This window comes from Herpailurus yagouaroundi, unplaced genomic scaffold (assembly GCF_014898765.1).
Source record: "Herpailurus yagouaroundi ecotype Mexico unplaced genomic scaffold, PumYag 216, whole genome shotgun sequence".
Taxonomy (NCBI): Eukaryota; Metazoa; Chordata; class Mammalia; order Carnivora; family Felidae; genus Herpailurus; species Herpailurus yagouaroundi.
In genome coordinates this window covers 586,231-602,435 of record NW_024412447.1, presented here as the reverse complement: position 1 = coordinate 602,435, position 16,205 = coordinate 586,231, and the positions used below count along the sequence as shown (strand labels likewise).

Sequence of the window (16,205 nt, the reverse complement as noted above, 5' to 3'; positions counted from 1 at the left end):
TGCCCTGGGAACGAACACCGGGTCTGGCATCAGCGAGAAAGGGCAGATCCGCTCACTCCCAGACTGGCTGTTCGGTTAAACCCTAAAACGTCAGGTCAGAGGAATCAACCACCCAATGAAAATAAATACCGCCTTTTGAGACGTGGAAAGGACTCCCGATCCCCTCGCGAGGCCCGTCCCGAGCGGCCGTGGCCTCGGGATTTGGCACAGAGCAGCCGCCCCGCTGCTCTCCGGGACGCCGGTGGCCGGGCCACCGCAGGACGTCCAGGTGGTGCTGGCTGGGCGGCGGCCACCCCCCACGCCACCCGTGACGGGGACGGGCCTCCGTCGGACGCCAGGCGGCCTCCCGAAGCAAACCAGACACAGAGGACAGGGAGAGGGTGGGAGCGCGGCAAGGCCCGTGCTTTATTGTGGTCAGTCTGGAGGTGCAGCGCGGCCCAGCCAGCACAGCCGCGGCGGAGGCGCAGCCCGGGGCGGGCGCGCAGACGCCAACGCGGCCACGGCAGCCGCGGACCGGGAGCCCCCGGGCGCGGGGGCCCGGGCTCGGGGCGGCTTCGTGCGGGCCGCCAGGCGGGGTCAGTCGAGCTCGATGGGGCTGCTGTCGTCCTGACTGTCCTCGCCCTCCTGCTCCGAGGCGCCCATGAGGCTGCTCAGAAGGTTCCCTGGAAGCAAACGCAGGCGCCGTGAGGCACAGCGGCCCCGCGTTGCCGGCACCCTGCCCGGGGAACCCCACCTTCCACGGCACCGCATCCCGGGGCCCGGACGGGAGGCGCGGGGGCCCCACCACGCGTCCCTGGGAACGCGGATGCCTGTGCACGGAGCCCTCGGAGTTGTCAGTAACCCGCGGTCACAGGGACGTCACCATCCACCGACACGAGGCCGTAAATTACACACGTGCTGACTTAAAGGTATCCAGAAATGGGTCGGGATGCGTCAGAGACCCCAGGGCCACACGCGGAGACGTTAATGGCTGTCGCCCACTGGCGCAGTCACCACGGACACTTTGCCTCACTCTGATCTCACCCACGGAACCACTACTGTGTCACCACGGGGTCAGCAGTTTACAAAGTCCTTGAAGCCAAGCCGCCGAGAAAGTAAGAACACACGCACACGGGAACGACGTTCTCGGGACAGACTGCCACGAAGGTGCAGAATCGTCCCCGATCTGCCGCTAACCCGGGTCCAGCGAACACACCAGCAGCACTCTGGGCGCCGGAAGGGCCGACTCTGAAGTTCTGGTGGGAAACGAGCGAGCACGAAGTAGGAGGATGCGCGGGGCGAGGAGGGAGGCTGCACGTCAGGCCCGACAGATGCAAACACGCAGCCCCCAGGCCCGGGTGAAACCACAGAGCACCTACACGCAGCTGGCACAGGAAGGAAGGTGGGTCTCCACCCCCCGCCTTCCCCGGCACAAATCCGGACGCCAGACACACAGTTTACAACTAGAAAGTCAAACCGTGTTCCCCAGGAGACGCCTTTCCACACAGTCTCAGGAAGACCTTTCCACGGTTTGGCCCACGTGCATCAAAATGGCAAACGTCCACCCAGCCCAAGCCCGAGGGACCGACGAGGCAGGGTGCCACGTGGATTCGGACAGCAGGACGGGGGCAGGGTCACGGAGCTTTGCGGGACGAGCCCGCGGCTGAGCCTGGCACCTGGGGCAGCCTCAGCTCCATCAAGAACCAGGCGCAGTCAGTGTGGAGTATACGTCGCAAGGGCACACAACAGCCATCTGTGTGTTTTTGCAGTTACTTCCAGAAGGAAGCTGAGAAAGGGAAGAAGTCTGAACGGCAAGGCGGATTTCGGTGCGTGCTGGCGAATACGAACTCCACGAGGTAACACCTACCTGCTCAAAAGTAGTAGCACGTCGAGGCTCGTAAAAGCCACTCTCGGATGAAGGGCTACAATGGTCCCTGCCCCGGTGGAGGTCGAAGTTGACATGGGACCCCAGTGAAGGCGACGGCACGTGGCGTTGAGGCCTGGGGCCGCCAGGCTAGGCAGACGAGGGGCGGAGGCCTGGCCTCGAGACGCCGGGTCAGAAACCTGGCATCTAACAGCGGCCAAGACGAACCCGTGAAGAAATGCACGGTGTGCACGGGCCGGTAAACGAGTCAGGAGCCCCCCTCGGGAACCACCCCCGCCCCCCGAACAGAGCAAAGTCCTGGTCCCGACGGCCTCACTGGCGAGTCCCGCCGAACGCTTCAAGGACACCCCACGCCGGTCCTTCTCAGACTTCTCCAGAAACGCTGAGGAAGAGGGAGCGCGTCCCAACTCCTTCCAGGCGGCCGGCGTGGCCCCCATACCAAAGCCCAAGGCGCCGGGAGGAGATCGGGCACCGCCGCCCCTCGTGAGCGCTGATGCAAACGCCCGAGCAGAGCGCCGGCAGACAGACCTCGACAGCGCACCCACGGACGACGAGCCCCGAGGCGCCTCGCGCCTGCACCGCGAGGAGGGCTCCCCACGACAGGCCGGCCGGGGGGCGCGGCCCCTGGGCAGAGGGGGGAAGACCCACGCGATCGTCCACCTCCGCGGACGCGGGATCGGGCCCTGGCCGGCCCCACGCGGTCATCACGGCACTCGACCAACCGGGAACGGGAGGAGCCACCTCCACACGGTCCCCGCCGTCTCTGGAGAGCCCACGGGGGACGTCACGCGCAGGGGCGAGACCCTGAGAGCTCCTCCTCGAGGAGCAGACACGCGAGGAGGCCCTCGCCACCTCCGTTCCACCCCGAACTGGAAATTCCAGTCAGAGCAAGCAGGGAGAGGGAGAAGGAAAAGGCACCCACGGCGCAAAGGAAGCAGCAACACCGTGTTTGAGCAGGACGTGGTCCTGCCACACAGAAAACCCCAAGGGCTGCACGAAACAGCCGTCGGAGCAAGTGAATTCAGCAAAGGAGCGGGATACAAAGCACGTGGAGATCCGCTGAATTTCTCTACGCCAATAATAAATAACCGGAAAAAATATCAAGAACAATTCCATTCACAGCAGGATCCACAAGAATAAAACACTGAGGCACTGGCTTTAACTGAAAGGTTGAACGACTCATGAATGAAAATGATAAAACACTGAAAGTCACTGAAGTCACAAATAAATGGAAATGCTTTCCGTGTCCACGGGTTGGAAAACGTGATACCGTGTAAATGCCAATACCCTCCAATGCCATCTACAGGATCAATGCAGTCCTTGTCAAAATCTCAACGACGTTTTTGCAAGAAAAGAAGAACCCACTCCAAAATTCATACAGAATTGCAAGAGACTCAAACAGCCAAAACTACCCTGAACAAGAACAAAACCGGAGAGCTCACGTTTCCTGATTGCGTGAGCTCAAAGCGGTGTGGTGTGGGCAAAGACACACACACACACACACACGCACGCACGCACGCAAGCAAAGACCCATGGAACAGAACAGAGAGCCAGAAACAGGCCCGAGCACATGGGGGTCAAACACATCTGACCAGCGTGACAAGACCACTCATGGGAAGATCAGTCTCTTCAACAAACGGGACACTGGACCCCGACCTCGTGTGCACACAAAAAATAGCTCAAAGTGGATCAAGGACCTAAATGTAAGCCCCAGAACAGTAAAACTCGCAGAAGACACCGAGTGAAAGCTTCCCAGCACCGGACCAGCCGAAGACTGCGGCTGGGACACGCAAGGCCCAGGGAACGGAGGAGAAACAAACGGACTTGGTGAAAATTTTAAGTTCTGCGTCAGAGGACGCTACCCAGAGTGAAAAGGCTGCTGGGTGTTGGGAGGGGCGAACAGGCAGAGCACAGAGGATTTTTAGGGCAGAAACCACTCTGAATGACTAATGGTAGGTGTGTGTGCCTAAACCTATAAATGTATGGCATTAAAAGTGACCCTGAATGTAAACCATGAACTTCAGATGAGAGTGATGCGTCCGTGCAGGTACAATTTCAACAAGTCCCCCCTCTGTCGCGGGATGCAAGTACCAGAAAGGGCTGTGAGGGGCAGGGAGGTACATGGAAAATCTCGGGGCCTTCCTCTTTACGTCTGTGAAACTTAAGCTACTTTAAAAAAATAAAGTCTGGCGGCACCTGGGTGGCTCAGTCGGTCAAGCGTCCAACTTCAGCTCAGGTCATGATCTCACGACTCATGAGTTCGAGCCCCACATCGGGCTCTGTGCTAACAGCTCAGACTCTGGAGCCTGCTTTGGATTCTGTGTCTCCCTGTCTCTCTGCCCCTCCTCTGCTCATGCTTTCTTCCTCAAAAATAAATAAACATTAAAAACATTTATTACGATAAATACAGTCTTAAAAAAATCCACAAAACGGGAAAAAATATTTCTGAATCTTACATCTGACAAGTGTAGAGAATTCGTCAATTTGATTCAAAAATAAGCATGTGACTTGACCAGATATACAGGTGTACAAATAGCCAATAAGCACGAGAAAACATGCTACACGACCCTCGTCATTAGGGAGATGCGACCCAGCCACAGCGAGCTCCCAGCCTCACACCCTGTAGGACGGCTGCCAGTAAAACACAGAAAACGGCAAACGTGGGCGGGGATGTGCAAAAACCAGACCCCTCGCGCACAGCTGGTGGGACACGTCTGTCGGGCACAGTCGGGTAGCGACTCCAAACTTGAACACAGAACTTCAACGTGACCTGGTGAGTCCAGTTTGGGGTGTACTACCCAAAGCACTGGGCGCAGGGACCCCAGCAGACAGGTGCACCCCATATTCACAACAGCAAATTCACACAGCGAACAGGCAGAAGCGACCCGTGTGCATCACAGATGAAGGTAACACAACACGCGCCATCCACCCACGAGACACTATTCGGCCTTAAAAGGGAAGTAAGTTCTGGCACCTGCTCCAACATGGGCGGACCCTGCAGACACCATGGTGAGTGACACAAGGCAGACACGGGAGGACGCGCACCGGGACCCACTCCCACAAGGCCCCGGGGTCGTCAGACGCACAGACACGGGAGGACACGCACCGGGACCCACCCCCACGAGGCCCCGGGGTCGTCAGACGCACGGACACGGGAGGACGCGCACCGGGACCCACTCCCACGAGGCCCCGGGGTCGTCAGACTCACGGACACGGGAGGACGCGCACCGGGACCCACTCCCACGAGGCCCCGGGGTCGTCACACTCACGGACACGGGAGGACGCGCACTGGGACCCACTCACACGTGGTCCTGGGGTCGTCACACTCACGGACACAGGGTAGGTGGTGGGACCGTGTCTGGGGGAGCGAGTGGAGGTCCGTGTATAACGGACAGAATCTCAACGTGGGGAGATGGAACATTCTGGAAATGGATGATGCAGATGGCTGCACAGCAGCGTGAATGTGCTCAGTCCCCTGAGCCGTTCAGTTAGCAGTGGTTAAAATAGCAAATTTCACGATACATGTATTTTTACCACAAAAGCGAAAGATAAAAGAAAACACCCACCGACGGGGCCCTGGGACGACAGGGCCCGCACGGCTGTGTGGGAGTCTACTAGGAGAAGGACCTCAGGGCCGAGCAGACACGGAGCCCGGGAGAGGACCGCGCCGGCGCCCGCCCCCCCCCTCCCCCCGCAAGCCCCCCTCCGAAGACGTCTGCTTGGGCGGCACCCCAAAGAACAGCTGTCCTATCCGGTCCAGGTACTGCAAGAGACAGAGGCACGGGCTCAGCGGGGCGCAGACACGCGGGCGACACGACCTCCCACCCTCCCGGTCCCCAAGGCTCCCCGTGCCCTCTCCTCCTCCAGCCGTCGCCCGGCCCCACGCGCCCCTCACCTCATTGTACATGGGGTCCCGCCGGAGGGACGGCTGGTACTGCTCACACAGCACCGTGAACACGGTCAGTTTGCCCCTGAAGCGACACGGATGGCAGCACGGATGTCCAGGAGAGTCCAACGTGCAGGGCACACGCACGCGCCCCTCCACACGTGTGCGCATCCCTCTGTGTGCTCTGTACCCCCGCCCCCCCCCCCCCACACACACACAACCCCTCCACGCACACACAACTCACCCATCTACAGCCAACAGCAGAAACCAGATGAAATTCAGCAGAGGCTGCACAAACGGAGGGCCGTTCTCGATGGACGGGTGTTTCTGCGTGTACGTTGTGAACACCACTGACGCGCTGCTTTTGTTCTTTAAACAGAGAAACCTGGAAGGGACGCCCTAGTAAGCAGGGTACCAAGGCAGAAACGAGGGACTCGCACAGACGCTCAGGCGAGCCCCAGACCTGGGACACTTCTGGGGGCACAGCAGAAGGCCGTCCCCAAACAGCGCACGGGGGCCCCCGCCATGCACGGCACCCCTCCGCATTCGCAATTTCCAGGCGAGGACGTGAAGCTCGCGAGGGCGACCGTGTCTGTGGCGGTTCTCGAACTCCAGACCGCGCGCGCCCAGCAAGTCAGTCCAGGGCCCCGGGGAGCGTGCGGGGCGGTGGGACAGGCTCTGACTCCCGCCCCGTGGGGCCATCTCCACGGCCTTCCCGTGGCCGCTCGTCCCTCCTCGTCAAGGTGCGAGTGAGGTGACCGGGTGGTCTCGGGATCCACACACAGGCGCCGTGCACCACACAGCTGGGCTCGGGGGCTCTGGAGTCCCCGAAACTCTCCATTTAGAGGCACAGACACGTATCAGGCCGCCGTGCGGCGGGGCGGGGAGCTCCGAGGTGCCGTCAGGTCCAGCGAGCGTGCTGTGACCCCCCCTCCCGTTCACATGCACAGAACGTGTCCTGTTCCAACACCCGGCCACTGATTCCAGGGGTTTCCGAGGCGGGAGCGCGGGCCTACCCTGCCTCCCTCCCAAGCTGTGCGTGCTCGACGGCCCCGGAAAACCGCTGGCGAGGGGGCAGGGAGGCAGACCAACGGGAGCGGGGGAGCCTCACACAAGACGTCCGGGACCCACACTCGCTCCTCGACCCGGGACACCTCGGACATCTTATTAAATATGCACACCCCCCGAATGACAGCGGCCTGCCACCCAGAAAATCTAGAGAACGGAACACGGGGAGGAACGGCAGGACGCCGGTCAGAACACTCCCTTCCGCGGCCGCCCGACTCAAATCCCACAAACGGTCCGGGGGACCGGGGCGACAACACACAGCCTCCCCGACAGGTCTGCGGCAGGGTCGCGGGGTGGCGACCCTGGGTGGCGTCTCGGCCAGGTGACAGGAGGCCGAGCCAAGGCGGGTACCTACTGTAGCACGGCCTGGGCCACGAACATATCCACCTCGCTGCGGAAGCCCCTGGACGTGGAGTACTCCACCAGCATGTGCGCACAGCCCTCGCCGTCCGCCGAGTGCAGGAAGTGGTACCGGGACTCGCAGTAGTTCTGCTCTGTGGGAGGGAAGCGGACACCGTGAGCCCCGAGCGCTCCGCACACCCACCCCGGCCCCCCTCCCCCTGCACACCTGCCTGTGCCCCGCACACCCGCCCTGGGCACCCCCTGCACTCTGCACACCCGCCCCGCACCCCCCGGCCCCCGCACACCTGCCTGTGCCCCGCACACCATCCCCGCCCCCCACACACCTGAGTGCGCTCTACACCCACCCCCTAGGCGTCCCATTCACCGCCTCAAATGCCCATGGTGGGAGGGCAGGCTTCGGGCAGAAGTCCCCACACTGGCGTCCGCATTAGCTGGCTCACGAGAGCGGGCCGACGCGAGACCCCCGGACTCATGCTTCTGACGACTGAGACGCAGGCCCCGCAAACCCCGGCACGCAGATGCAGCGAAGGTCAGAGTGGTGCCAGGACCAGGTCGGGCCCGCCTGTCCCCCAGGCCACACGAAGGCCCCTGCCGTCCTGACGGCCACCCACCCTCTGTCCACCTTCCGACGCACATTCCACATTCACTACTTCCCTCTCTGTGTTTGTGGTCCGTCCCCCTCAAGAAGCCCTGCTGGATGAAGGACTGGATGTCCCCACCAGGACTGATGTCCCAGTCAGGATGGACCCGTCCTGCGAGTGGTGAGGACACGGCTCGGCCCCGCTGTTTCCCAAGAAGGGCCACACTGTCCCGCTCAACGCAGAGTCACCTAGGAGCCGGACAGACACGTGGAACCTCAGGCCCCAAACCGGAACCTGCACCCCAACAGGTGAGTTGGGGGCACTCTGGCCTCGACCTTCTGAGCCTGTTCCCTGGGGCCACACCTCTCACCAGGGCAGGAAGCTTTAGTGCTAACAGCACAAAAGGGGGCTGGAAGGACCTTCCAGAAGTGTGCTCCAACTAACCTGCTCCTGAAGCACTCCTACTGTACGCTGCTCGTGGGATGAGCTCTACTGGTACGTTTGTTAAAAAAATAACAAAAATCCCAGCCTTCCCAACGCCAGTAAATGACTCCCGCTGTACCCCTGCTCCCCACACTCATTGCTCGGAAACCTGTCTCCCTGCCTGCTGGCCCTCACAATACTGGCGATTCGACACCCTTCCCTCTTGCCGGATGCTGGCAACGCCTGGGCACCCCTGGCTGCCATGGCCACGGGGGCGGGGCTCGGCATCCTACAGAGCACAGGGGTCCAGAGCATCCGCCGTGCTGAGGCACAGCCCCGGCCTAGAGCAAGCACCTCCCCACACCCTGGCCCATTTCCTAGAGCGGACCGGATCACGACCCCGTCTCGCTCACAAGGCCCCCCGGCTCCCACACCTTTTCAGGGCTAAGGCGCCGTGCCCCAGCCGCCTGCCACCTTCTACCGGGAATAGTGGCCCCTGGCTGGCCAGGACTGCTTCCTGCCATTGGCCCCAGCCCCCAGCGCCCCGCACACCACCTTCCGGAGCTCAGAATGGTTCGAGCCCCCATTTCTTTGTGTACTTGAGCTCTCTTCTCTCCCTCAGACCATCCAAAAATAACCTTCTGGTTTTAGAGCATCCACAGGAACAGAAAAATTGGGCAAAACCATGCCCGGATGTTCTGTCCCAGAACCAGACTGGCTCCAAGAACCGTACTGGACCCTGTACAAGAGCACCTCGGGGATACTGGGGGTCGGTTCCAGATCACCGCAACAAAACCAAGTTTTTGGTTTCCCAGGGCACAGAAAGCTGTGTTCACAGTCTGCTAAGCGTGCCCTAGCGCTATGTGAAAACAAGAAGTTGAACTTAAATAACAAACGTTAACCATCACCCAAGCCTGCAGCGGGCTGAAACCTTTCTGCCGGTGGAAGGTTTTCCTGGAGGCCGCCGGCTGCTGACCGTCAGGGTGGAGGTTGCCGGAGGCTGGGGTGGTTCTGGCAAGTTCTGAAATGAGACGATCAAGTCTGCTGTGCTGACTCTTTCCCGAAAGGCCCCTCCGTAGCGTGCGATGCTGTTCGACAGCATCGTACCCACAGGAGAACTTCCTTCACGCCTGGGGTCCAGCCGCTCACACGTGCTGCGGCTTTAGCGACTCCGTTTACGCGCTGTTCTCAACCCTTTGCGGTCATTTCGACCGACCGCGCGGCGCCTTCACCAGGAGTGGGTCCCAGCTCCAGAAACCTCCTCACTTGCTCACCCGGAAGGAGCGGGTCCTCGTCTGGTGAAGCGTGAGACGGAAGCCGTCCAGCCCCACCCGCAGGCTCCACCTCTGGTTCTGTTCTCTTCCTGTTCCCCCACATCGGCACGGACTTCCTCGCCCGTGTCCCGAACCCCTCGAGGTCGTCCCTGAGGGCTGGCATCGCCTTCTGCCAAACTCCTGTCACAACTGACATTTTGGCCTCTTCCTGCGAATCACGTACGTTCTTAGTGGCATCGAGAACGGTGACTCCTTTCCGGCAGGTTTTAGGCGGACTCTTCCCACCAGAGGAAGGAAGCACCATCCGTGGCAGCTACAGCCTTACGAAGTGCGCCTGTTAAAGAAGCCTTGAAGACCGAAACGACTCCTCCGTCCACGGGCGGCAGGACGGATGCCGAGTCAGGCATGAACACCACGCTCGTCTCACTGCCCGTCTCACTGCCCGTGTCCGTCCGAGCTCTCGGGTGACCAGGGGCGTCGCACACAGACGCGCTGCCATGCGGGCGGCGGCGTCCCGTCAGCAGAGGACAGGCAGCGCCCACTCCGCGTGCTCGCTCGGGGCCCTGGGACTCGGGACGGGTCGCTGGGCACTGGCCCCGGCTTGCGGTCACCGGCTGCTGCATCAGCCCCGGACGGGAGGGTCGGCCGGTCCCTTGAGGCTGGGAAGCCAGGTGCCGACGTCTCTCCAACGACGCACGTCCTGACGCACGTCCTCGACCCGTGTGGCGTGCGGGCCCCTCGGTTAACGGTCGCAGCTGGATCTTCCGGACCCCCTGCGGCTGCGTCTACACCGCCGTGCACTCTTCCGTCTTGGACGCGGCCTCTGCTGGCTTCAGACTCTCCTCCCGCAGCTTCCTCCCCGCCTCGGCCTTCCTTCGTGGAACTGAGGCAGTCAGCGCGTGGCTCTGGGTTAGGCTGTAGCTTACGGGGATGCCGTGGCTGGTTCGCTCTTCTGTCCCCACCGCTAAAACGGGGAGGCTGATTCTTTCCCATGCTAATTTCCTTCCGGAGCGTGTCCTTTGCGCCGACCTCCCGGCTAAGCCTCCGGGGCGAGGGGCCCGGTTTCCGCCTTCCTCACCGAGCTTGCTCCTCCGTAGCTCGTGATCTGACGTCAGAGATGCGAGACTCTTCCTTTCGCTGGGATCCCAGGGGCCTCTGTAGGGTCATTACGTGGCCCAGTTTCAGTGTTGCTGTGTCTCGGCAAACAGGGAGGCCCGAGGACGAGGAGGGAGACGGGGGAGCGGCCGGCCGGGAAAGCGGTCAGCACACACACGGTTATGGATTGTGTTTGCCCTTACGTGAACGCGGTTCCTGGTCCCCAAAACAATCACGATGGTAACGTCAAAGATCACGGTCACAGATCACAGTGACACATTATGACAAAAAACCTTGGGGCATCTGGATGGCTCAATTAGTTGAGCGTCCAACTCTTTATTTCGGCTCAGGTTGTGGGATCGGGCTGAGCGTGGAGCCTGCTTGGGATTCTCTGTCTCCTCTGCCCCTCTGCCCAGCTCGTGCTCTCTCTCAAAACTAAAAAAAGTTAACTTTAAAAAAAATAATAATAGAAAGAATAAAAATCTCGAAGTATCGTGAGAATTAGCAAAATGTGACACAGAGACAGCAAGCAAGCAGGCGCTGTTGGAAAAATGGCGCCAATAAACTTGCTCAACACAGGGTCACCGCAGACCGATGTGTGGGCAATGCAGGATCTGTGAAGCGTACCAGAATGAGGTGTGCCTCAATCAGCAGACCGCCATAACACAGCAGAACTGACAGTGGAGGCAAGCTGTGGAGGGCCAATCACCGCGGCCGCAGGCCTGTCCCCAGGGGCCACAGCCGCACAGACATCCCTAAACACAGGCTCTGGACACAAGCCACGGACACCGGGGCAGGACAGGACGTGGGATCTGTGCCTCAGGCACTACGCATAACTGCCTATATCCTGAATTTTGAAATCATGTTCCTAAATATGAATGCCTTAAAGCTGGCTCTCAACCCCTGAGGCCCCTGAAGGACTCTTTTTTTTTAATGTTTATTTACTTAAGAGACAGCGAGGGGCGCCTGAGTGGCGCAGTCGGTTAGGCGTCCGACTTCAGCCAGGTCACGATCTCGCGGTCCGTGAGTTCGAGCCCCGCGTCGGGCTCTGGGCTGATGGCTCAGAGCCTGGAGCCTGTTTCCGATTCTGTGTCTCCCTCTCTCTCTGCCCCTCCCCCGTACATGCTCTGTCTCTCTCTGTCCCAAAAATAAATAAACTTTGGGGAAAAAAAAAATTTTTTTTAAAAAAAGAGACAGCAAGTGAGCACATGCGTAGGGGAGGGGCGGAGAAGGAGAGAGAAAGAACCCCAAGCAGGCTCCCCAATGCCAGCACCGAGTCTGACGTGAGGCTCGATCCCACATACCGTGGGATCGTGACCTGAGCTGAAACCAAGAGTCAGGCCCTCAAGTGACTGAGCCGCCCAGGCGCCCCCACCTCTGAGGGTCTCTCGGAGCCACGGACGCAGGATCACATCTGTTTTCTGCCTGGCATCTCCCCATGGACCCCCCCAAATAGACTGGGCAAAAGGGGCACCAAATAAATGCTTGCTAGGAACACAGGTTTGCTGTAGCCGCCCCTGATCGCAGAGCAGGCCGTCCACCTGCACGTGCACACCCCAGGCCGGCCCCTGCAAGATGGGGCGGGAGTAAGGGGCAGGGGCCTCAGGGACCCCCCACCCCGCCGGGTCGGCGAACATTGACGGTCTCTCCCTGAGGGGCTTCCGGGCACCCACAATGAACGAGACACTCCAGCATCGGGTGGATGGGAGGGCGTTCTGGTGGGGACAGACGACAGACAGAAAATGCACGAGGCCCATGCGAGGCTGGAAGGCCAGGGCGGCCCCAGGGAGGGGAAGCAAGGCGCCCCCAGGGAGTGCATGCCAGCAGAGGAGGGGCCCAAACCGCCTCAGCCCCAGCGCCCAGCTGCTCCTGCTTGGGCCCCCCTCTGGCTCTGGGTCGAAGTGGGGAAGGGATTCAGCTACCCTCTAAGGAGAGCATCCTGACTGTCTGGCCTTTGAACTCATGCACATCTGACCATTATCCTCCCAGCAGCCCTCTGGGGTGCGGGCAGGGCTGGCACGCCAGCAGCTGAGGGGTCGGAGGAGCCCCACTCGTGGGTCACAGCGGGTGGGGACACGCAGACCAGTGAGCGGTGCCACCCCGAGAGAAGAGGGGAGGAGTCTGTGCGCTCACACAGCCGGCATCCCCGCGTGGGCGAGGGCTGGGTTCGTGGGGGGCGGCCACCACACGCGTGCCGCCGGATGAGAGGCAAAGCAGGGACGCGTTGGGCCCGCCGGCGTGGGGAGCAGGCAGGCCTATCTGACCCCAGAGCCACCTCTGGACCCAGGCTGCTTCCAGGAGGAGCCGCTAACACAGACGCGACCCGGCGGAAGGCCGACTGCAAGTGAAGGAAGGTGACTCTGTGTCCCCACCAAGGCACCTCCCCCCTGCCCAGCGGACGCCCGGTGACGACCCCCGGGAAGGCTGACGCGGTGTGAATGAGCTGCCCGCAGCACTCACTCAACAGGACACAGCTGTTCAAACCCTCCTGAACAAATGCTGTCCAGGTCACCAAACCGAGGGTCTTTCCCGGCCCTTGAGCACCAGACTCAGAGCTGAGGGTGCGAACCACACCCAGAAACTGCCTGGCATCCCCCCCGGCCCCCTCATGAGCCAAGTGCTTAATCAGAAGCGGAGATTTAAACTTGAAGACGACGCAGCACGCCGTGTCATCACAGGGCCCGCCTGGGGAAGATGTCCCAGAGAGGAAACTGGGGGGGGGTGGCGGGGGGCGGACAGGAAGGGCCAGACCAGCGGAGAGCAAATCCTCCCCTCCTGGCTCCCCGCGGCCCAGGAGTGCGACTGCTGACGACAGATAACACCAGTAAGAGCCACCACGGCAGAAACAGGGGCGGCTGTTTGGGGACGGCCTGCACCCTCCCGCCGAGAGCTTTCCCCGCACCGGGCCTACCTTTCCACAGGGTGAGGGCCAGCAGCTGGTGGAGACGGGGGTGGCCCAGCTTCCCTGATCCTCCACTGGACCACTTCAGGGCTCGAGACACAAAAGCCACTCGCTCTGGGGAATTCGGGTCCATCAGACTGAACAGTTTAGCCAGATTTTCTAAAACGACACAAACACAGACCCTCATCCAGAGAAGCGCTGCCGTTCAGCGCCCCACAAACCACAGGTCAGGGTTCACCGAAACAAGAACTATTCCGCCCCGGAGCTGAGAAATGGCGTTCTGGTGTGTCCCAAGCCCCCCCGCTGACCTCTCGGCCGCAAAGTCAGCAGCCTGGAGGCTCGGCCTGTGTCCTGGAGCAGAGGGGGAGGTGGACTACAGCAGGGAGCTGGCCCCCGGGGGACCCGCCCCGATGCACACTCAGCGTGCGGGCAGGCGGGCAGGCGAGGTGCCAGCGTCCGCCAGAGAGGGCGCGCGCGTGCGCGTTGGGGCGTCACTACTCCATGTGCACAGGTACCTCGTGCACAGTCAGAAAGCCTCACCCAACAGGTCAGCGGCCACCTCGACTTCCGCCTTCTCCAGCGACTCTAAGACCAACATGGACAAGTCCGCGGCGCTGTTTTGCTACAAAACACAGAAGTGAGTAGGAATCACAGAAGCAGAGCCCTGGCTGGTCTTTAGAAGCCCCGGCAGAGCTGGACGGCTGCTCCGGTGTCCAGCCAGAAACGCGTGGCGGGGAGATGCACGGGGCCCCCCGGGCGGGGCGCCTGGAGGACGGAGACCCTGGCCGGCGCGGCACCCGGCACCCTCACACGGCACCCCGGACACAAGCACACCCGCCTGGCGGTGGCCAGCGACAGGGACGGTCCACGGTCGTCCGCCACACCTCTCCCTGGACGCTCCTTTTCCAACCCGCAGGCCCCGAGCAGAGGGGGAAAGGCAGGCCCGCCGCGTACTTGGCCGTGGCTGAAGAAGAGGAGTGCCCCCGAGCACATGAGCTCCCGCGCCTCCGTGTGCTTGCTCTGTGACATGTACCTGTAAGACAGAGAGGAGGGCGGAGCCCCAGTTAGGCCCGGTTAGGCCCCGTGCTCCCCCGCAGACGTCCTCCACAGTCCGACACGCTCTCGGAATCGCGCTCGCCCAGCCCAACGGCTACGGTTTAGAGAGAAAATGCAAAAGATACGACGTGGGACTAAACACAGGGACTTTATACGGCAAACGATCCCGGAAACACGCGTGTGCGCCTGCGTGCGTGACCGACCAGGAACAGAGTCGAGCTGTGTCGTCGCCTGAGGCCTGCCACCTCACCGGGCGGTCATGGCACCCCGGCCCCCACCCACCGTGGCAGAGAGTCCCTGCCGTCGGCGAGGCAGGCCTCAGGGGAATGGCAGACCCACACCCCCCATCTGACAGCAGCACGGGTGGGGGGCCCGGCGCAGCTCAAAGGTCGCAGCAGAAGGACCCAGAGAAAGGATGGATGACGTCCACCCCGAGCACACAGGCCCTGCTTCGGTGGTGGGACCCGCGTGAAGGACAGAGCGACATACTGGTGTCCATCGGAGAACCAAAGGTCAGGGCCCCACTCGGGGGTCGGGACAGCAGGAGCTCACTGGGGGACGTCGACTCTCTCTGTGGTCCCCACTCCCTCCACCCCACCCTGTCCTGCCTCACTTTCCCATTTTGGACACATTTCTCAGTTTCCTTAACTGCAGAGAAATAGATACACCGAGAAGCCGGAGCCTGGCAGGCAACTAAACACAAACAACAGGATGGCGGTCTGTCTGCGACAGGCGACATTTAGCGAAGCCGAGCTGAGCCCGAGAGAGAGCCAACGGCAGGAAGCAGCTCCCCGCAGCCCGGCGCAGAGCTAAACGCGCGACCCGACGCTCGACTCGCTGGCCGTGCGTCTATCTCCGTGATTATCAGAAAAGACACAGAACCAAAACAAATCGAAGAAAGATACCAAGCGAGCAGCACAAGGTGCTCCCAAGACAGGCAAACAGCAAACACGGAGGCCTGGGAGCCCGTCTGTAGCTCGCCCCGACCGGCAGGCCAGGGGGGACGTGAGCGCCTGGCTATTCAACTAACCACAGAAACGGTCTTTGCTTCACCAAGGTTCCACGACCGGAACCCCCCAGGACAACACGGCCCCGCCGCGATCAGCACACAGAAGACCCATCTGCCGGGCGGGGGCGGCACCGGTGGGGGGAACCCGCAGCCCGGCCAGAAAACCACCGCCAGCCTGCGGGCTGCGCCCCCCCCACACGCCCAGCTCGTCGCAGCCCGGTCCTGCCGGGGGCCCACACTGCCACAGGCGGTCCCGGGAAGGCGAGTTCCAGAGGCGTGCAGCCCCACGCTGCCACCGGCACGGACACGCGGAACCGCAGGCACCTCTCCGTGACAATCCTGCCAGCGTGTCGCTGCTTACACGAGACGTGACAGGGCTCTAGACTCTCCCGTCTGAGATAACCTCTCAGAGTACCAGATGACAGGAGTCCCTGGGACAACAGGGCCTGCTTTCGAGCACCCGCAGCTCCAGGGCTGGGGGCTCCAGGGGGAGCGGAGCAACGCAAGGGTTCCACGGCGCACACGCCCGGCTCGGGGAGCTCGCGTGTTGCAGATCAAGCAAAGCTGGAAAAAACGGAAACAGTGAAAGGCGATCGTGAGAAATGCACGTGCTTCTGTCTGGAATTCAAGGGATGGGGAGGGATTTAGTGCCGGGGCCCAAGGCGTTGCTGGGGGGGGGGGGGG

At 61.7% G+C, this 16,205-nt stretch overlaps 1 protein-coding gene across 1 annotated transcript in view; it reads right to left on the bottom strand.

Moving 5' to 3' along the window:
* Positions 1 to 376: 376 nt before the first annotated feature.
* Positions 377 to 16,205, bottom strand: part of GET4 (guided entry of tail-anchored proteins factor 4) — a 19,003-nt gene continuing 3,174 nt past the window's right edge. Inside the window, exons 2-9 of the mRNA XM_040455687.1 lie at positions 14,411 to 14,489; positions 13,997 to 14,078; positions 13,466 to 13,615; positions 7,174 to 7,312; positions 5,995 to 6,135; positions 5,760 to 5,835; positions 5,555 to 5,627; positions 377 to 662 (exon numbers count right to left, since the gene is read on the bottom strand). Of these exons, the coding sequence (XP_040311621.1) occupies positions 577 to 662; positions 5,555 to 5,627; positions 5,760 to 5,835; positions 5,995 to 6,135; positions 7,174 to 7,312; positions 13,466 to 13,615; positions 13,997 to 14,078; positions 14,411 to 14,489 (826 nt within the window). The 3' untranslated portion in view covers positions 377 to 576. The remainder of the gene's footprint in view (positions 663 to 5,554; positions 5,628 to 5,759; positions 5,836 to 5,994; positions 6,136 to 7,173; positions 7,313 to 13,465; positions 13,616 to 13,996; positions 14,079 to 14,410; positions 14,490 to 16,205) is intronic.